Consider the following 22,180-nt stretch of genomic DNA (forward strand, 5'->3'; position numbering starts at 1 on the left):
TTGCTTCAAAGGAACAAGACACGATTAAGATTCTAAGATGAAAAAGTGAACTGATTGTTGTTAATTAACACATAAGAAAAGATAGCACACAAAACTCAGATTTTAACACACACACACACACACACACAAACACACACTTGGGTAAAAATACCTCTTGCTTTAATTGTTAAGAGGGTCATGCTCAACATTTTAAAATTTGGTTGCTTAAAGTTAGGTGTAAAAGTTTTTTCCAATTTTAAGTCTTCAATTCATGGAACTAGTCTAGTTTTATGAACACCTGCATTCCTTTGGGTCCCTTGTTTATGTCTGTAAACTTCTGATAATACAAAAGAACAGCACCAACAGCTGCATGAAAATATGCTGTGTTTTGAAATATCAAGCCCCCCTTTTCTTTTTTAAAAATCTTCAATCTTCTGCACTTTCCCAAGCACAACCTCTTTTGGACATGTAGGACAATCATCCATGATCTAGTAATTGGTAACACAGAATTTCACAATATTCTTTAACTATTCTTTTGTTAGAATGTTTACATCTTAATGCTAATACGAACCTACTTGGCTCATCTTTCCAATACATTGCACTACAATATTGGTGGCTATGGTGAACTCTTCCTACACAGTGTGAAGATTATGTGTATTTTCCACCCTCCCACAGATGAGAAAGGGATCTAGTTCCCAAAATACATAAATACAAATCCAGGCATCTTGCGTCAAAACAACAATACACATTTTACAATCTAAAAGAAAAAACACTTGTCTCAACTGCACACCTCTGCATGCAAGTATACTGCAGCATCTGCACTAGTGGTTTCCCTTAAACATAAGCACACCTTAAATTCTTGTGGATAGATACAATGGCACTCTAACATATGCATATTCACCAGGAATCTTCATGCTGTTCACACACTTCTTAGTGCAGCAGTAAGCACACATTCTTAGTGCAGGAATGACTACACAGGGCCCTTTCCACATGCTCTCTCACCTTTGTCTGGGCACTCACCTAGAACCATGAACATACTTGTCATTAGGATTCAGTTTACATGTCCTATAACTTCTCTCAAAACTGGAAGTTTGAAATACATTTTGCTTTTTACTGAGACGTATACAACAGGTCTTATATCTGCCCTTTCCCTATAAGGAAACTAATTCAATTCCATATTTTTCTTCTACTGACACTTCAAACTTTCTGTAAAGTGTTTAACCTCGTTGCTGAAATAAATCCACACTTCCCTATCCAATTATGGCATACCTATGAACATTTCTGTGCCTGAGGCAGTACAGAAAATGGCAACCCACTCCCAGTCAGGGTGCGCTATATTCAAGACTAGTCAGATCATAGAGACAGGAATTGCCACAGTACCTCACGTTTTCAGTAACAATACAATAATAAATGAAAATAACAAATTGCTTCCCTTTCATGACACCCCAAGCAAGCTGCCTTGGGCAGATGTTTCATTCTTCCTAACAGTAGGACTGGCCCTGACTGCCATTACAATAACTGTGACCCAAACCAATATGTAAAAATTCCAGATACCTGGTAGATGTTATGATCTGCATGCCAATGAGAGCTTTAAATGGGATACCTAAGGTTTAATTGTGGCAAAGTAAATGATTGGACGGATGAACCTGACAGACTCATTTTATTTTACTGATATGGAATTCACCAGTAATTTCTCCTATGAGCTCCCCACCAAAATAAGTGAGAGCTTTACTAAAAATTAATGTACTACTAAAACCATATTTTTTATCAGAAATTGCAAGGTGCCTTTATTTCATGAAGACATGATATATATATGATAGCATTTCCTGAATGCTTTGGCCCAGTGTTGAAAAAACCAACCCAGCTTTCTACCAAAAAGGCGGATTCTTACTAAAAATGGAAGAAATAAATGTGAGTGGCTCATACCACTTCCATAGAGTGAGCCTGCAGTGAAATCCACAGGCTATCCACCACATAATAAAAGCAGGAAAGCAAGTGCTTTTTTCCTGGTTTCCTGGAGAAACATAAGCTGGGCCTTGGTTTATGTTTTACCAAGAGATTGCCAAAAGAAATGTTTTTACAAAAGCTGGTAACATTTGGAGGCTACTAAAAGTAGCTCCTTACTGGAATGCAAGTCTCCAGGCGATTCAAGTAATAACATCCCCACTTGCTTTTTCAATTGTGTGGGCCCCCCAATGTGGCATTTTTTACTCATTCCAGTTTCTCAGAGCAGAGGCAGAATGGCAAAGAATGCTCAGCTCTGTCTGCTGCCCAAACTAATCACCCTCTTGCTCGTTTAAAAGCCCCTCTGTAGATTGGCACATATGCTTTGCTTGCCTCCATCTTCCATCTTGGCTGGGGTCCAAACTGTCCTATGGGATTTGGAGTTTATTTTTGAAACTGAAGTCGGCTTCAAAAGCTGTTTCCCATGTTGAGCCAGGTCTCCCACCCCCCTTGGGCAAATGCCAGTTTTATGCTCCCCGCACCATGGCACACAAAACTAGTTGGGACCATTTTGGATCCTGGGCTTTCACATTTTGATTCTAGGGATTCAGGACACGAACATCATGACAACCAAACTCCGCTTTTATTCTGATTAATAAAAGCAACACCTGTACTAATATTAATACAGTTGTAACAATTGTTTAGCTTTCCCATAGCTCTGTCTGTATAATGATTTATGGTAACTCATTTCTAAAATATATAAATAAAACGGTTCTATAGCAACCTTGATCAGATCAGATTCCAGGGTGCTGCACTGCATTTGCAGATCCTAATGCAATTATATTATGAATCCTCATATCAGCTCTGAGGCAGTTGCATTTCTTGGCTCGAACATTAAACAGCACCCTCTCCATATCATCACAATCGAGCACTGGCATCTGGCAAGTCATTAGACCAGAAAGAAACAACACCACCACACTGTTACGCCTCCTCCTCTGATGTCAGAGAATTTTATCCTTTTGGAATTGGACTCTTTATGAAATACTTTTCTGTTAGCCATACTGTTCTGTTGCTTGCATTTAGTATACCAAAGAGTGCCGTCAAAAATAATAAAAATTGCTGAAGACATCAGAACAGTTGACCTTGTTCAATGATCCTGTTTCTAATGAGGCATATCTTATGGGTGACTGGGGTGTGTGTGCAGGGGCAGAGATAACCCCTCTGATTAACATAGGGGTGCTTTTTTCAAACTTGTGTTTTAAACAGCAGAGCCTCTAAGGAGCATGGCGATCAGAGCAGCTTGTGTGAAGTGTGAACACACTCACTCAAGATGTAATTAATGCCAATATCCCTAGCAATTCAAGCGCCTACATAAATTAACAGCTCAGTCTTCTGCCTTTGTTGCGGAAGCCTTGTAATCTGTGCACCACTAAGGGCTGGATTTAGATGCATCTTGTAAAGCCACTTTATGTGCTTTTGGTGTAATTAAAGAAGAATTTCATCTGTGAAGAACGACCACAGAATTCGTGGTGCAAAACAAGCACAACAGCTGGAATCCAGGTAGATTGGCACACATGTGCAAAGGACTTTTGTGTGCACAGAGGTGGACAGGATTGAAGGGTTTTCTGATTTATTTATTTATTTGTTCAGCCCCTTGTACTTAATGGAATGCTATGCTGGTGTGTTTCCTAACCTTTGGAGACAGGTTTTTGGTTTTTTTTAGGATGTGTAGGTCTGTAGGAGGAAGGCGGGGGTAAGTGGGGAGAAAAGCCATGCACGCATAGAAGAGAAAACATGCCCCTCTGGATCCCAGACACTTCCTTTTAGGATTTCAATACCTCCAAGCAGTGTCATTCAGGTGTCACTCAGACTGCCTTCCCTACAGAACTGAATTTTGCAATACCTAGGACACAAGCAATAAGGTGCGCACTTAACAGGTACCTAAACATCACTTGTTCCTTCCCTCTCTCCATGTACTAAGGCAGGCCATAAACATCTTTGAAAACCAATAAAAAATAAACAGCAACACTATTCTCAATACGGTGTTTCAGGTAGTTTTACCCAGGAAGTGTAAACCACTACTCAGAGCCAGGTGAGTAGACTAAAGAGAAAAAGGTTAGGTGACACAGGAAAGATCTAAAATAAACAAGAGAGAAACATAATATACCACATTGCATTCTGTGGACTGTGCGGAAGGAACTGTAGACATTTGTTGCATATTGTTTGGAGGCGTCTCTGAAGTGTCTGGAGAAAGCCTAGGTGGATGTTGTTGGCTTTCAGGCGCCGCTTTATTATCAGGGATGGGAGCTATCTGAATGGAAAGAGATGCTTTGTGTATCTCAGGTACTGGGTTACAAGCGGGTGAGACAGGCCTCCGTGGAGTTGCTGGGGCTTCAACAGGCACAGGCTGCTGCTGTACACAAGAAGGAATACTACTAGATGCATTTCGTGCCCTAGTTAATTTCAGGGCAGAAACTCTACGTTTTTGACCTGGTTGTTTGTGGCCTTGGCGGAAACTTGTTCTAATTCCAGCTATTGTTTTTGTGCTGTAAACAGAGGCCAGTGGCTTAGTGGTTTTGTGTGTATAGGACACACTGCTGTTAGATTTTTTAGAATAAACTGCCCTCCGTATAAACTCCTTGTTAGTACAGTGGTCAGCATCAGGAGATTTCTTAGTTTGTTTGGTTGTTACGGACCGGGAGTTAATTTCGCTCTTCTTGTGACTAATTATTCCAGATCTACTCAAACTTTCTTTCCTAGGAGGAAGTGGGGGTGCCTTGTGTGCCAAAAGCATCCACGCAACAAAATAAATATTACAGGAGAAAGAGAGAAAGCAAAACATTAGCAGGAAAGTAAACAGAGATAAAACATGTCACTTCTTAAACAGAGATACCGACACAAATCCAGCCAATGGTTTTGAATCAGGCCTCAACATTCTTCATCATTCCAGTTTGTAAACATTTTTTTTTTTTTTGATGTTTGGAAAGCCAGGATGCATATATTAATTGTAAATTCATTGTGAGGTCAATACTGACCCATTAACATGAAGCATCCCCCTCTTGGGATCAATATTGCTAGTTATCACCTTTAAATTATAGAGATGAAAATTAACAAGATAGATCACTGGAATGAACAGACTGTTCTGATGGAAATTAATGTATAGCCCCTTAAATTTTCTGGTCAACAGTAATAGAAAGTGTGTGTGTGTGCGCGCGCGTGCGTGTGTGTGTGTGCGCATGTGTGTGCGTGGGGGAGGGTATCTTAAGTAATTTGTAGAATGGATGAATGTTTCAAATTTATGTCAAACTCTATACTTTGGGCTACAAAAAATAACCGTGCTGTTGTTCCAACACCAGGCATATGTTTCAACCTGATGAACACTGCATAGCTGTGCTTTACTCCTTGAAAGGAATTCAGTGCATGAGTGAAGCAAAAGCTGTGCATCCAAACCAGTATTTGTATGCACAGCCAAAACAGAGGTCATACTACAAACCAATGCAATAATGTCAGGAAAGCACCCCAAAAGCAATAATCAAATGGAAATTGCCTCTCCTTACTTCACAAAATCACAGTATTAAACTTTAGAATTTCACATAATCTCAGAGTGTGAGTCTGCATATCTGCCATTTTACCTGAGCTGGCGATCTCTTTTCTTGTAGGTTTGGCCGGACACTTCGAAAGCCTTTTGCTGCAAGAGAGGAGCTGCTAGTGTCGCCATTCAGTGTTTCTCTACTCCCACTGTTAAATGATCTCCAAGCTTTTATATGAAAAGAAATCCAAGCAAATTTATTTCTGACAAAGGATTTGCTTTGATTATGTCAAGTAACTGAAATGAGCTCTACAGTGACTGGAATCAATATAATACAGATGATGTGGCACAAACGTGAAAGAAGTCTAAGGGATATAATGCACATACGTCAATAACAAAGGGTACATTCATACTATTTGCAGCCAGTCTGCCAGATTACAGCGGAGGAAGACGGCAGACAAGTGCTGGCCCATTCCATTGGCTCAGTTGGAACCAACTGCCATTTGGATCTTCCTCTTCTATAACTATCTTCCTAAGTGGTTAGGCAGTCTGGTCATTAATGTGACTTTATGGGGGGAAAGTGCCTGTTTTTGCTTGTTTTGCTGTTCCCTCTCTATCCTCCCCTGCTTTAAATCATGCCCTGTGCTATTTTTCTAGAAAAAGAGGTCCCGGAACTCACCTCCCTTGTTCTTTTTTAATGGCAATGGCGCCCACCTGAGAGGTGCTGGAACTGAGTTCGGGTGCATTATGGCTGGGGGAAAACCCCCTAATAGGACTGTAGGCCTGCAGGAACAGGGCTATGTTGTTTTTATAATAGATATGTATGAAATGCCTAGAAAATACTAGGCATTACAACATCATGGGAAGCCAGAAGCAGCGCTGCTGAGCTCCTGACTAGGTCAGGATTTTATGATGGTGTTGCTTTCTATTGTTTTGCTTTATATCACTCTCTTAATCCCAAAGTCAATTTACCTACTGAATTCAAGGGGACTTGAAATGAGGATATCTGTATGGGATTGCACAGTAAATATAGTGTAGCTGTATATGCCTGGCAGGTAAGGAGTCCAGGTTGCAATTGCCTCTGGATTATGAATCTTAACTAGGGAGCCCTGGGCAAATCAGTACCCTTCACCCAAATGTATGCCTTAAAGTAGCTATGTGGATAAAATGAGATAAATCCCACACATGGATTATAACTGTTGGGAGAGGAAAGGCTAGTTCTAGATTCTTCAGATAACACTAAAAAATAAATGAATGCTCAAATCAGAACAACATTCCCAGATGCTCTAATCCTTCAGCTTTTGCTTATGTCATTTACTGATTTGCCACATTTGGTCTGGTTTTTACATGTATCTGCCCTTAGTCAGTTCAGGAGAATGCATGGGTACTCCATTTGTACAAGCCTCTTAGATGTAGCTTCCAGCAAAAACGGCTGCCCCCATGACTTGTTTTGCCACTAAATGATACTCAAGAGATCTATGGATTCCTTGTGTTACAGAAGCAGCAGTCAATGGCATGGAGCGGGGTGAGGAAAACTTGCAGCACAATGATATGTTGAACATTCCTAGGGAACAGTCACGGGGCTGGTATTTTTCATGGCATTTCTGTGGCATTCATGATGGCCAGTCCTGTCCTTGAACGACGGGTATAAGCTGGAGCAAAGCTTTTATTTCTAAATTTAAATTTTGTCATAGGAAGGTGCTTCCTGCTGAACCAAACCATTGGTCCACCCAGCTCAGCAGTGGGCATACCAACTGGCAGTAGCAATCCAGGGTGTCAGACAGGAATCCTCCCCGGTCATATTTGCAGTGCTTTAGGTTTGAATCTAGGACCTTTTGCATGCAGAGCCTGTGTTCTACCTCCAAACAGTGAATTGGGTGTAAGTTTGCCTTTGACTCAGATGCTTGGCAAACACCAACTTAGAGAGGTGAAGAAACGCAAAGTGTATACACATGGCTTCCTTTGGGAAGATGGAAAAAAATCAGAACTATAAGCTATCCAAAAGAGATGCTGCAGGATTAGACTGATCGCTGCAGCTAGCAGCTTTATTGTTGGCTAAAAGGACCAGTAAAGCCCTTATTAACTGAAAGCTGTTCCAAATTATATCTCATGCAGCAGTATAGTCTTTCTGGTGTAAGGTTGCAGAATTACCCATTTTATGCCCACTGGCACCTTAAAAACCTCCTGCTATACACCTGCAAGAACAGATTTCTTCTGTTTCACTACCGCTTCGTAACTGAAGATAATGAGCACTTTTGCTATAAATTACATAGAAATGTTGGTATGTAATGTAGGGTCTTTTTGGATGAGTGGTCTGCATTTAAAAAAGTCATTAAGAAAGCAAAAAATTAGGTTATCATCCATTATATAAAGGCCAGCAAATGTAAAAGAAAGCCTTTCACACGTATCAAAAGTCTTTAGTTCAAGATTTAGAATCTCAAAATTAGTACAGTTTGGCTAGAGAAACAGTGGGGAGGGGGTTTAAATGCATGCCTTATTTATTCCACTCACAGTGTTGTTATATTCAGCTTAAAATAACAGCAACCTATTTACCTGAATCTGGTGACTGAGAATCAAGTCCTAAAGAAAGAGAACATCAAAGTTAATATGTGGAAAGTACAGTTAGCATTCCTACTTTAAGCTTTGATACCACTGTGGTAGACAAGGGGTAATTCACTTACCAAAAATTATTGGCACACATACTTTAATGACTCTTACTATACCGGCATATGTAGCCAAGGATCTTTTTTTCTAAAGACCACAATCTTAAGCATATTTAAGTTGGGCATAAGCACTGCTGAGCTCTGAAGTAAATTTTGCTAAGTAAATATGCACAACATCAGACTGAATGGCTCATTATGCCATTTTTGCTCGGTCAAAGAGCCCTCTAACCTTCATTAAAGTTATGTGGCCCAAAACAAGAGTGAACAAGCATAACACAACAGCACTTTTGCTTCAATTTCACACTGGTTCAGCTTGGATGAGACATTAAACCATAGTTTAGCACTACACAAGTCAGCATCAGACACATATACTCCTTTTTCCTCTATGTTCAGAAGCACATAATGAGCACAGTGCCTCCTTGACCTAGCATAACCTATTATGCTATTATTAACAACCCAATATCATAAACTTATGTGCAGACCAGGGGAATTGGACCCATTTGACCTTGCCAGGTCAATTTGTTTTAAGAGATGGCAGCAATAGAAAAACCATTCAAATCTCAAGGTAACTAAAAGCGTTTTGGGACAAGTTAGGGGGAAGCTAAACTAAGGCAGGGCATTCTAACGTTACTATTGTCAGCAACATTGTGACCTTATTGATAGACAATGTATGAACCTCTGCCATGGTGCCCTTCTTCATAGAAATTGATTGAAATCCCTGCTCCATTGTTAGTCTTTGATTAATTATGTGAGGGTGCTTTAAGATGCATTAGAGAAAATTTTATAGACAATTGCAGAGGATTTGCTCTATGGCAGGCACAGGCAACCTCAGCCCTCCAGATGTTTTGGGGCTACAACTCCCATGATCGCTAGCTAACAGGACCAGTGGTCAGGGATGATCAGGGCTGGAACTCCGATGCAAAGGGCCCTTGTGGCCACCCCCTCCACACCCAGTTGAGCACCCGGCTGATGGTGCGATCCTGGGCAGATGCGGAGGCCACAGTGGCAGCCGACACAGGCGCTGCCGGAAGATCCTCAATCAGAAGGAGCGATGAAGCTGGAGCCGGGTCTTCCACAAATGCTGGAAGAGGGCAACGGCTGAGGGCGTCGGCATGGCCCATCGATTTCCCCGGGCGGTGGATGAGCCGGTAGTGGTAGGCAGCCAGGAAAACAGTCCATCGCAGCATGCGTGGTGAGAGGACCGGTGGAGTTGGACGATCACCGGCGAGGAGGCCCAGGAGTGGCTTGTGGTCAGTGATGAGGTCAAAAGTCCTGCCATAGAGGTATTCATGAAACCTCTTCACTCCAGCCACAAGTGCCAATGCCTCCTTGTCGAGCTGGCTGTAATTCCGTTCCGTCGGAGATAGTGTCCTGGAAAAGTAGGCGAGCGGTGCTTCTCTTCCATCTGGAAAACGGTGACTAAGGACAGCCCCGATGCCAAAAGGTGAGGCGTCGCAGGCAAGGACCAGCGGCCTGGATTCACTGTACTGTACCAGCACACTGTCCGAAGAAAGGAGAGCCTTGACCGCGTTGAAGGCCGCCGTCTCCCGATGACCCCAGGCCCAAGGCGTCTTAGTGCTAAGGAGTCGGTGAAGAGGCTCAGCCACTGTGGCTTTGTGGGGCAGGAACATGTTATAAAAGTTCAGCAGCCCCAGGAACGCCTGCAACTCCGTTTTGTTCTTTGGAGTGGGGGCCTGCTGGATAGCGCGGATCTTGGATGTGGTTGGATGAAGACCGGAGGCATCGATAAGATAGCCCAGGAACTCTACCTGTGGAACGGGCTCCCTAGCAAGACGCAGGCTGCTGGACTTGCGGATCTCCTGAGCGGAGCGTTCAGCAGCTTCTGAGGCCACAGCCTCCTCAATGGCTTTCTGTAGCGTGAGGTCTGGCTTGGCTAGGAGACGCCGTTGCAGATGGATGTCCCGGACCCCGCAGACGATTCGATCCATCAGGGCATCATCTAAGTCTCGGAACTCACAGTGCATTGCAGCCTGTCGCAGGGCGGTGGTGTAGTTGTTGATTGACTCCCCCTCTGCCTGGTTCCTGTGGTAGAACGCATGGCGGGCAGCAATCTTGGACGGCTTTGGTGCGTAGTGGTTGCGGAGCTTCTCTTGGATCGTGTCCCATGGTGATGCCTGGACTGCTTCAGGCGCAACCAACGCTCGGGCCGTCTCAAACACCTCAGGCCCACAGAGGCTGAGGAATAGGCCCCGCTTCCGATCCTGTGATACTGCTGTCAGTTCGTTGGCTTGGAGGTAGCAGTCGAACCGAGCGAGGTAGGAGTCCCATGATTCAGAGGCTGGCGCAAACGGCGGTAGAGGCACAAGTGAAGCCATGATTCCGATGCCGGCGTGAAGGGCGATGGATGGAACACAGTGCTCTAGCCAGAACAGTCAGCTCTGAATTGGTTCTGCCCAGTGATTTCGCTCAGTGATTTCGCTCTGTGATTCAGCTCAGTGATTCAGCTCAGTTCAGAGGCTGGCCGCATCTGGCTGTGCTCTGATGTCCATCTATCCCATCCTCGTCGCCAGTGTTAAGTCGTGGGTTGACATAGCAGCCGGCACAGCGATTTCTTCAAGTAGCTCTTTATTCTGGTAAGCTGGAGTAGAACTGACAGTGAACAGCTCAGCCGGCCTGTATTTATAGGCAGCCGGCTGTCACATTGTAACCACAACAGCCCAGAGTTCCCGCCTAAAATAACTGCCGCGGACCTGAGTGAAAACTATCTACAGACCTGAGTGAAAACTATATACAGTATCCCCCTGTTGGCCCAGGGTGAAACTACACTACATAACAGGAATTGTAGTCCCAAAACATCTGGAGGGCCGAGGTTGCCTATGCCTGCTCTATGGAATCAATCTCTTTAAAAGAGGTATATGATAGTAGTTGTAGGCTGAAAAGGGCATGTTCTTCATGAGGCAGTGTCCAATTTACCCTTTGCAAATTTCCTTATGTCAGCTTAGTAAGGAGCTACAAAACATGCATTGATTAACTGAAATTCAATGGCCAAACTCACATTAATTTCTGAAACCTGGTTTATGATTTCGAACAGCCAAAGGGAAGGATTTCAACCCAGCATTCTGAAGAGTACTGAGAATATTGTAAATGCTACATTGCTTCCAATTTGGCGATGATGCATGAAAACGGCTTCCTATAAAAATTTGGCCTGGCATTCATATATCTTGTAATAGATACTGACTGGCGTTACAGGACACTTGCACTGTCATTTTATAGAGAATATTATGGTACTTTCCTTCTTCCATCCCCAAGGGATTTCAATCAGTTTCTAGCTAAGCAACCACAGTGATAAAATAGGAAAAAAAATGAATTAGTACTACTTAGTCCCACTTAAAAAATTCTGTGCCATTGGTCGTCCACTGCCAGAGACATCAGTGTATAGAAGTGTGGATGGATACTCCATATCTCCCCTCTGTTCTTTAAAGAACACCTCTGCTTGATTATGGCTCCAGCTCACATGATCACTCTCCCTCAAATGGGGGTGGGGGAGAGAAGCCCATTGATTTCAATGGGTCTACTCTGAGTATGACTTGGTTGGACACTACTCAAAAGCTATTATTTCACATGAGCTCTGGTGTGGAAAATAAGTTCTGGGGCTGAGCCCAGATAAGCTCTCGTTCAAATTAAGGCATGTGCACTGCTGGTCTAGTTCTCAGTGGACACAGCCCAGAATGCCTGAGAAGTTCCCACAAGGACATAGCTTAAGATTACATCAGCAGGACAGAAACATTTCGTAATAACAGTTGTGAGCAGCAGCTGCAGCCACATTCATTATCAACCATGATATTCAGCTCCAACACTGTACAGAAACCATGCCACAATGGCACCCAAGTGGGACATTCCATGGTTAATATTTAATACCTGCTGTCAATAGGTTTGGAGAACTCTGAACTCTCTTCACGGCTGTTAATTTGACAGACATGGCAGCACGTTTGCGAGCACACCCACCACTATCTGAAAGCACAAAATGACACAGGCCCACAACATAGAGAGAGCAAGCACATGCAACACAGATCAAGTGGAGTTAAGTGAACTATGTAAATGTGGACATAGAACTCATGCGGTTAGAAATTGCTGTTGATCTTCTGGGTTTTGTACATACATACCGAAGGGCTGGGGAAGCTGTAGTTAATTATTACTGCCATTCCAAAGAATACCCAAGCCAAGAGAGATTTATCATGTGCTTTCCAGTACTGGAAAGACCACTTGTTGTGTGTACCTAACTCACCAAAAAAAGACTAAAACGGAAGATCAAAATTGACACAACATTACTTTTTCAATAAAGAACACATTGTGTGGCCCTAAAAAAGATCTGAGTCATAAAGTAGGATTTGTTGTGTGATTTGGTATGTTCGTTCATGGAATACTTTGATACAGATTACTAAAATGGGTGTCTTCCCCCTATGTGTAACAGGAGATATCTAGGAAGAAACTGAATTGTGTTGTTACAGGACCCTCTCCTAAGTGTCTTCCAGATAAGCTAGATAGATAAAGGAGAACATTTATAGTCCATTTAAAGGTAGTGCAGAATGGGGAGAAGACTCCAGTCCTCTAGAATGCTGCATTTTTAATGTCTGGCAGTTCTTTGTATCTTCCCTTTGACATCTGTGCCTATACCCTGGATGGACAATGATGAATACAAAGGTCTTGAATTCATTTTGTTCCCTGAAATACTGGGGGCATCATGAGCTGCAAAGTTGCCTGCGAGTGCTTTTGGCCAAACTGCAGGCAGTAGTGCTCTCTTCCCCCAAGGTATATGCACACTGCTGAAACAGGCAATCCTGGGTAAGTTTGCTCCTAAGGTTAGATGGGCCTTGCAAAGCAGAATATAGCTGAAGGGACAGCAGAAAACTCAACCATCCTTTGGGTGCGTTGGATCCAATCAAAATCCCATCTCAGCAATTTCTAGCTGCTCAATCAGGTGTAATTTATGTGGCCCGTTCTTTGCAAGGGAACAGCCAAGTCAGCATCATGATGTTGGGCCACGTTTAAAATTGCCAGCTCAGGGAATGTATGCTCTTTGTAGTCAGCTGAAGGAGAGCATCTATTGTGAGCCCAAATTTAGAATAAAGCTGCCACTAACAGGAAGATCATATTGGGTGTCTTAAACACATGGCTACTATACATCCCACATACTACATGGCACAATCTCTCACTGAATAATTATACGAAGTACAAGAGTTGTGGTGATCAATCCTAATCCTATGCAAGGGCAAGGAACCTGTCTACACAGGGCATGTTTGCTAAAGCGAAAGGGAAACTCAGCTTCATTTGATCACAAATTCTCTGCAGCTGCAAGCCAAAGTTTCTTCAGCACCAAGGGCAGGTAACTTTAAAGGGGAAAGATTCCATGCAAATTCATTAATTTGAGTATTCAGTGCACTGAAGAGTGGGCTTCCTATCAAAAGTAGTTGGAATATGGAGCAGTGATGGTGGCAGAAGGAAGCCTCTAGAGTGCATGCTATTGTTAAGTTTAGAAAATGCTCTTCAAAACTGTGGGTGGTCTTCCTTTGCCTGCTGCTGCGTTACAGAAACATATTTGATAAATTGCAAGAAGTTTGCATCATCATGATTTAACAGTAACAAAGTTAAGCCTCACAGATTTTTGCAGTCTCTGAGGGCGGTGTGTTTGCTGTGGTTTGTATTTATGTCTTTCATTTATTATATAACAGTTGGCTTCTTTAATCATTTTTAAATTAGATGCATTTATCACACATATTATCATCGTACATTCCTGCCTAAAATATTTATTGGAGGACACTAAATATATATTTTAGCAAATTAAGTTTGACCCATTCATTATCCATCTGTGAAAAAAAGGGAAGTGAGTCTGCAGATTGCCCAGACATTTTGTGGTGAAGAGTCCTTTGAAATTCTTTGAAATTTTGTCTGCTTAGAAGCCACCAGGATTTACACATAGCTTGGACAACAACCCACTTTAAGTTTAAATGCTTGGATTTTAGCCAATTTTGGGTGCAACACTAACCCCACTTACCTGGGAGTAAGCCCCATTGAATCCAATGGGGCACATTGGATTCAATGGGACTTACCTCTAAATAGACATGGTTAGAATTGTGCTGTTAGTCACACTGGAGATAGCGGCACCACTAATAGAAGCTATTCCTCAGTGTTAAGGATATACTTAGATTCTGTCATTGAAATTAATAGGATTTGGGCCAGTTCTTATGTTACAGCTACAACATGGTTGCCACTCCCCATGCGATGTAGGATTGCAGAAACTGCGCCAGTGTGTGTGTGTGTGTGTGTGTGTGTGTGTGTGTGTGTGATGTAGGACAGGCTTTCTCAACCTTGGTTCCCCACGTGTTTGTTGTTGGACTACAACTCCCATCATCCCTGACCACTGGTCCTGTTAGTTAGGGATAGTGGAAGTTGTAGTCCAACAAACATGTGGAGACCCAAGGTTGAGAAAGGCTGATGTAGAAAGAAGCAAACACGCTGTTCAATATTTGAGGCCTTGCTTCCAGTTCACTGCTGACTTAAGTTCAGAGGGAGGGTAGAAGAAACACAATCTTCTTGGTTAAGGTGCCAATGCTCTGAAATACTCCATCAATACTGAAATACTCCATCAATGGCTTCCAAAATTTGGCTCTATAATTATTATTATTATTATTATTATTTGCAGAAGCTTAACTGGTAACCTGTTATCTAGGATGATTCTATCATAATTTTATTTTATCATGCCCTTTGATAGTATCTTGATTATTTCTATCACTCTATTGTTAGTTGATTTGCGCTCTCACCCATTGAAAAAAATAAAAGCAGAGTATAATTTTTCTTAATATGTATGGTAATCCAAACAGGATTAATGACCATCGCTAACTACCACATTTTCTGACCCAAGATTAACATTAAACATAGTGGTCTCAAAAGGCAAGTATGCAATGTATCCTAAACTGAATTTTAGGAATATGAATAGGTGTTTAGAAATGCACCAATAAAAATACTAATTTTCTGCAAAGTATGACTGTGATCCTATACAAACTTGCCTGAGAGTAAGTCCCATTTAATTCAATGGAGCTTACTTCTGATGTCTGGGATTGCACTGTAAGTAAGTCACAGCACAATCATTTTAGAATTAAACAGCACACCATAAACACAAGTGTCTTGATTTATGCCACTGTGTTGGACTATGTACATGTGCATTGTGCCCCAATATATTTTACTAAATGCCAGAAAATATATTGAAATGGAACACACATGCATATGCATGTATAAATCCATATATTTATACATAGCAGCACATATAAGTAGATACACATAGATAAGTCATCTATATTTTTTTACAGTTATTATTTGAAGCAAATTAGGATAGTTCTACTTGCATTTGAACAATATGCTTAATGAAAGAGTTTAAGCCTAATATTCCCTGCCCCACCATAGAAATTGCATACCTGTATTCATTTTGACTCTGGATGATTTGCTGTTGAAGTCTTCAGTTTTCCTGTCAAATACAAAAGCAATCTATTAATTTATCACAAGGGCATAAAATGTTTTTGAGGTGGTGGTGGAGGAGGTGATAAAGGAGAGTTACTGGTAACTCTACATCTTGTCAATGATTGCTGTATTTGGCTTTCATTGTGTGGTAGTAGGCCCCCGATATGCTTCTATACAAATGTAATTGTTAAGTTTCACCCTCTGTTGTGTTCTAATCACATGCATATTAATTGATTACAAACTTTGTCCAGAACTGGAAAGGATACCCTATTTGGGCTGCAATCCCAAAAGGAGAATATTCCCTAGAACATAGCGTGGCATTTCTGAGGAAACATTCCTAGAACAGCACTGCATGTTGTCTAAATTCACACTTCCAAAATTGTCTGTAACTTAAAGACATTTATTTATTAGAACAGTTTTTACTTAATTTTTAATATATGTAACCCTTCAGCCTGGGTGGCATCACATAAAAGACCAAAACCACCATAACGTAACATGTAAAAGGTAAAGGTAAAGGTACCCCTGCCCGTACGGGCCAGTCGTGACCGACTCTGGGGTTGCGTGCTCATCTCGCTTAAGAGGCCGGGAGCCAGCACTGTCCGCAGACACTTCCGGGTCACGTGGCCAGCGTGACGAAGCTGCTCTGGCGAGCCAGCACCAGCGCAGCACACAGAAACGCCATTTACCTTCCCGCTATAAAGCGGTACCTATTTATCTACTTGCACTTAGGGGTGCTTTCGAACTGCTAGGTGGGCAGGAGCTGGGACCGAACGACGGGAGCTCCCCCCGCCACGGGGATTCGAACCGCTGACCATACGATCGGCAAGTCCTAGGCACTGAGGTTTTACCCACAGCGCCACCCGCGTCCCTTACGTAACATGTAAGTATCAAATAAAACCCAAAGAATTTTGATAGCAACAACAACCCCCATAGTCACTCCAACAAAACAGTACAGCTTTCATCATCCAAATGCCTGGACAAATAGGAAAGTCTTCACTTACGCTTAAAAAAGTTGACTGTGGGGGAAGATGTGGTGCCCCCCACCAGGAGCAAGTTCCATAACTAGGGTGCCCCACCAGTAAGGCCCTCTCTCAAGTTACCACCCTCCTAGCTTTTGCTGTGGGTGGGACAATCAGCAGGGTCTTTCTTGCTCCCTGCAGCCCTCAATCAGGTGGATGTATTGAGGGGAGAAACAGGAGAGACCCAGGCTCTGTTTTGTAAAAAGGACCATGAGGTCATATGTTGGTTTTTACAAGGTGTACATTATGTTTCAAGCGCTAATGTTGCGTTTTGAATGTGGTTAGGCTGAGGCAGTTCTTTCTACTGGCTGTGTAAGAATTACTGCTTCTGAAGACATCAATTCAACACAGTAAAAATCACTGAGTGCAAGGAATGCTGAATCAGGTCCCAACCGAGCCTGCCAGATACTTAACATGCACTGAAAGCAAATTATAAATACATTAATCCAAGAAGTTGGAAGGGTTTCAGCAGCTGTGGTATTCCGTTTGGGGACTTGATGCTCCATGGCATTCAAAACACAAACGAATACACAAACAAACAGGAAACAAGACATGAAATAGCAACTAAAAAGGAGCCAGAGCGATGCTATCTAAAGGCTGATAAAATTGCTTTTAACTACGGGTGATGTTGTGACTCTGTTTATTGCATATAGTGCTGAAGTAAGCAAAACTGTGTCAGGAACACAGGTAGGTGCTACTGGTGATGTTACATCCATCAAGGATTCTCCCCCACCCCCTTGAATAGAATTTTGGGATTTGCAAGAAGCATGTTGCTTCTGGGTTACCTCAGCCTATTAGCATCCAGGCACTTAGGGACAAACTATTGCAGTGTTGGCTGCTGCCCATTGGGACTGGTAGAACATAAGGCAGGAGGCCAACAGTAGATGGAGCCACAGCCAATGACAGGTGGAGCCAGGACCAGTGATGACTGGAACCAACTAATTGTAGTTTTGTTCCCATTTCTCCCTTTGTTGAGTTCTACAAGGGCAACACTGAGTCTAAGGAGGAGGAGGCTGGCAGTCAGTGTCACCCTCTGAACTTGTAGGTAAGAAGCCAGCAAAGGACTTATGGTGGCTAAGATTGAGGTGGTTGGGTGCAGTGCTTTGAATGGACTCGCCTCCACTTAACTATTAAACATGACCACTGGACCGTTTCTGTGCAACTGGAACTTTTATAGGTGTTACCTAGGCTGGATCTAGACACATCCAAGAAGTGATTCAGTTAAACGCGTTGTAAACGTTATACAGGGGAATCCCATTGGCAAAAGACTGGACTCCACAGTGCCATCTGGTGTCACAGTGTTATAACGCATATAAAGTGTTTTATCTTTACAAATGTAGCTGAGTCCCTAATGTTCATTTTGAACCTGTTGATTGATATTAGGGAGGGCCTCTTCATTGTACTGTTTTCAATGCCTATTACAAAAAAGAAGGAATTGGTTCAAGCCTATCTAACCATGTAAATTTGACATGCAATTCTACGTTATTTATTTTGAATGTGTATTGCAAAAACTGATTTCATTTCCATTTTCAAAAAACAAATAAGGTTAACTTCTTTTAAATATCTGATTTTCACAGTAATTTTAATGTATGTTTTATGCAAGCCACTTTGAGGCTTTGATGATTAAGCAGTTTATAAATTTGATTAAGTAAATAAAAATGAATAATAGGAAATAAGCACCCCGTTCTAAAACCTATGGCTCTGCAGAATGCCAGCTGACATGAACGGGGATTCTGGTAGTAAACTCCTTGGGTTGTCAGCCCGCAAAATGCACACTGGATGCAGCCCTTTGAATCTCTCCCTAATGCAGGCAAAAGGGAAGGCATGCATCATTTTGCCATGGTCCTGCTGCCCGCCTCCTTCCACACCAGCTGTTCTTTACTGAAGAAGTAAAAACAACAGCAGATGAGGTGAGGGTAGATGGCAAGTCTGGGAAGAGAATGGTTGGGAAGAGCAGAAGCAGACATGTCTCTTTCTCTGAGGTTCAGGAGATCTGGCCTGCAGCCTCATACCCATTTGGTTCTGGTAGACATGTATAGGACTGTACTTTTAAAGGATTGTGTCCAGTGCTCAGTTTTTTAGATGGTGGGAACTCCACAACTTCCACTGAACTGCCAATCACTCGGTCTTTCTACAGTGACACTCATGTAAGAAATACTGAATATATCAAAAATAAAATAATTTGTCTAACAAATAGGGAATTCTGACAATTCAAATCATTTTTCAATGGCCATGAAAAATATTGTCCGCAACTCAAGAAAAAAAGCATAATCTCCTTCATCATATTTAGAGTGAAATAGCTGCCGTCTATATAAAAGCTTTAGCGCAGATCAAGGTGAATAATAAAGAAAAGGACAATTGCAGGAATTCATGGAATGTCTAATAAAATTTCTTGTCATTCAATTTAGAGAGAAACGAGACTCAAGTTAGCCCATCAAACTCTCCCCAATTATTCAAAGATTAAAATGAGAGTCCAGTCTGTTTTGTTCTATTTCAATAAACAGTCTTTGATTGTAACGCTGGTTTCCTTAACAGCCACAAATTATTCCTGAAAGCATCAGATTCCTGGAGTGTTTCCTCGCTGCTGGGGAGACAGCATTTTAAAATGTTCTGTTAGCTGGGAACTGAACAAACAGTAGCACCATGAAAACAGGCTATAAAATGCAATGCTACACACCAAGCCTCAGCAAAGACACACTGAGTACAGAACTCTTTGTACAGAAGGATGTCAATGTGATTTTTACTGAGAGCTTTGATTCATTTACATAAACTGTATTTAGCTCAGCTGAAGTTATATACATTTTCACTATTTGGCATTATTAGAGTGCAAAAATGTATAGTGGACATGTTGTGTTCTGTTGTGAAGATGATGCTGTCTTGTCTTGCCTCAGTAACGGACTGGATAAGAGCCAACAAACTGAAGCTGAATCCAGATAAAACTGGATGGATGGGAGGTTGCCTGCTCTTGATGAGCTTACATTTCCTCTGAAGGAGCAGGTACACAGCTTGGGGGTAATTCTGGATCTATTGCTGTGGCTTGAGGCTCAGGTGGCCCTGGTGGCACAGAGCGCCTTCCATCAGCTTTGGCTGGTAGCCTAGCTGTGCACCTATCTGAACAGAGATAGCCTAACATCTGTTGTCTATGCTCTGGTAACCTCTAAGTTAGATTTCTGCAACTCAATATAGGTGTGACTGCTTCTGAATATGATTCAGAAACTTCAGCTGGTGCAGAATTCAGCGGCCAGGTGGCTCATCAGGGCATGATGGTTTGAGCATATAACTTATGGTTACCAGATTTTTTGCAATGAATCCGGGGGCACTTTTTTTTTTTAAGCTGAGTAGCAACAGGGAGTCAGTAGTGGGGATGGTGAGGCAAAAGACCCTGGGCCCAAGCATCATGCATATTGTATAAAGGTGCAAAGCTCTTCTTTCGCACCCTGTGAAACATAAATGCACAGAGCTTTTTTTAAAAAAACTGGGCAATGGCTGGCCGGCCGCAACTCCCGATCCTCCCCTGATCAGTCAAAACAAAGGGGGAAAGGGACAGGAGATTGCACAAGAGACATGATATGCACACAAGACACATCATATGGAGACTTCCGGCTAGGAAAAATGGTGGATGCCACGGCAGCGAGCAGCTCCTGAAGCCAGCCAGAGCCAGTTAACTGCGCTACCAGGCTGGCTCCGGGCTGCTGAGGCTGCCACTGCCATGTTTCCCGGGGTCAGATTTGCAAATCCGGGGACTGTCAATGGGAACCGGGGATGTCTGGTAACCCTAATATAACGGTCTGTCAATTAGTTTCTGGGCCCAATTCAAAGTGCTGGTTTTGAACTATAAAGCCTTAAAGGGCTCAGAACCACAATACCTCAGGGACCGCATTTCCCCATTTGAACCAACCCAGACCCTGCAATCACCATCTCAGGCCCTTCTTCATGTGCCTCCTCCACAAGAGGTCCAGAGGGGGGCAACACGAGAATGGGCCACAAGCTCTTCACTTGTGGAATGCTCTCTCCGGGGAGTCTAACCTGGCATCTTCATTTCATACCTTAAGATGCCAGGCAAAAACATTCCCCCTCTTCCAGGCCTTTGGCTAATTAAACAATCTATGGCCTTTTAAACTGTGGGTGCAGGCAGAGCCTTCTTCTTTTTGTTCGTTATTGTTATTTGTTCGTTATATAATGTTTAATGCTGTATTGTGCTTTAATATTCAGTTGGGAACCACCCAGAGTGGCTGGGGAAACCCAGCCAGATGGGCGGGTTATAAATAATTTAAAAAATAAAAAGGAAGAAAGGAAGAAAGGAAGGAAGGAAGGAAGGAAGGAAGGAAGGAAGAAAGAAAGAAAGAAAGAAAGAAAGAAAGAAAGAAAGAAAGAAAGAAAGAAAGAAAAGTTATTATGGTATGTATTTTTGTTTTTTAATATTGTAAAATCAAAAGACACCTGCTTCTTGGGAGAAAAGCAATGACAAACCTAGACAGCATCTTAAAAAGCAGAGACATCACCTTGCCAGCAAAGGTCCGTATAGTTAAAGCTATGGTTTTCCCAGGAGTGATGTATGGAAGTGAGAGCTGGACAATAAAGAAGGCTGATTGCCGAAGAATTGATGCTTTTGAATTATGGTGCTGGAGGAGACTCTTGAGAGTCCCATGGACTGCAAGAAGATCAAACCTATCCATTCTTAAGGAAATCAGCCCTGAGTGCTCACTGGAAGGACAGATCCTGAAGCTGAGGCTCCAACACTTTGGCCACCTCATGAGAAGAGAAGACTCCCTGGAAAAGACCCTGATGTTGGGAAAGATGGAGGGCACAAGGAGAATAGAACGACAGAGGACGAGATGGTTGGACAGTGTTGTCGAAGCTACCAGCATGAGTTTGACCAAACTGCGGGAGGCAGTGGAAGACAGGAGTGCCTGGCGTGCTCTGGTCCATGGGGTCACAAAGAGTGGGACACGACTAAACGACTAAACAACAACAACAAATATTGTAAGGCGCCCTGTGTTCTTTGGACAAAGGGCAGTTTGGAAACAACAACAGGCAAATATAAACTAGGGGGGGATCTATTAACTGCGGTAATTTATATACTGCCTCACAGTTTAGAAAAACAGTTCTAAGCAGTTTACAAGCATTTCAAGCAGAACACATGGACTCTATATGGACACTGGAGGAGATGGGACACCACGAAATATCAGATGTGCCCTGCATCTGAGACATATATTTATTACTCTACATAAACATCCAGAATTTTGCGCATTGAATGAAGAAACAAGTCTGCCACCCTTACCACCATCGAGTGACACCAGGTGATCTGATGGAAAGAATTCAAGGTAAGACAGACTGTTGTACTTAAAGGATGTGTTTGTGTTCACTGAGTATGCCTCAAGCCACTGGACTTAGTAGCAATGCTGGGGAGACTTTGTGCCATTACATTATCCCATTTAAGTGAAAACAAAGCAACAGAGCATAAAGGCATTTGACAAGCTGTGTGCTGAAAGGTGGCAATTTGATCCTTGACCTTTAGTGCTGAAATGTGGTAAGTCCTGTCTCTTTATATGGATTCCCCACCACTCATGCCC

At 42.5% G+C, this 22,180-nt stretch overlaps 1 protein-coding gene across 50 annotated transcripts in view; it reads right to left on the minus strand.

Moving 5' to 3' along the window:
- SORBS2 (sorbin and SH3 domain containing 2) overlaps positions 1 to 22,180 on the minus strand; it is a 157,756-nt gene that overhangs the window by 67,179 nt on the left and 68,397 nt on the right. For 20 of the 50 annotated variants that reach the window (XM_077934259.1, XM_077934265.1, XM_077934248.1 and 17 more), the window contains 5 exons: positions 15,546 to 15,595; positions 11,995 to 12,087; positions 8,006 to 8,032; positions 5,556 to 5,680; positions 4,091 to 4,699 (listed from right to left, as the gene is read on the minus strand). In XM_077934259.1, the coding sequence (XP_077790385.1) occupies positions 4,091 to 4,699; positions 5,556 to 5,680; positions 8,006 to 8,032; positions 11,995 to 12,087; positions 15,546 to 15,555 (864 nt within the window). In that variant the 5' untranslated portion in view covers positions 15,556 to 15,595. Of the gene's footprint in view, positions 1 to 981; positions 1,000 to 4,090; positions 4,700 to 5,555; positions 5,681 to 8,005; positions 8,033 to 11,994; positions 12,088 to 15,545; positions 15,596 to 22,180 lie in introns of all 50 variants that reach the window. The other 30 variants (XM_028744944.2, XM_028744938.2, XM_028744937.2 and 27 more) reach the window with 15 other exon arrangements.

This window comes from Podarcis muralis, chromosome 9, assembly GCF_964188315.1.
Source record: "Podarcis muralis chromosome 9, rPodMur119.hap1.1, whole genome shotgun sequence".
NCBI classification, from domain to species: domain Eukaryota; kingdom Metazoa; phylum Chordata; class Lepidosauria; order Squamata; family Lacertidae; genus Podarcis; species Podarcis muralis.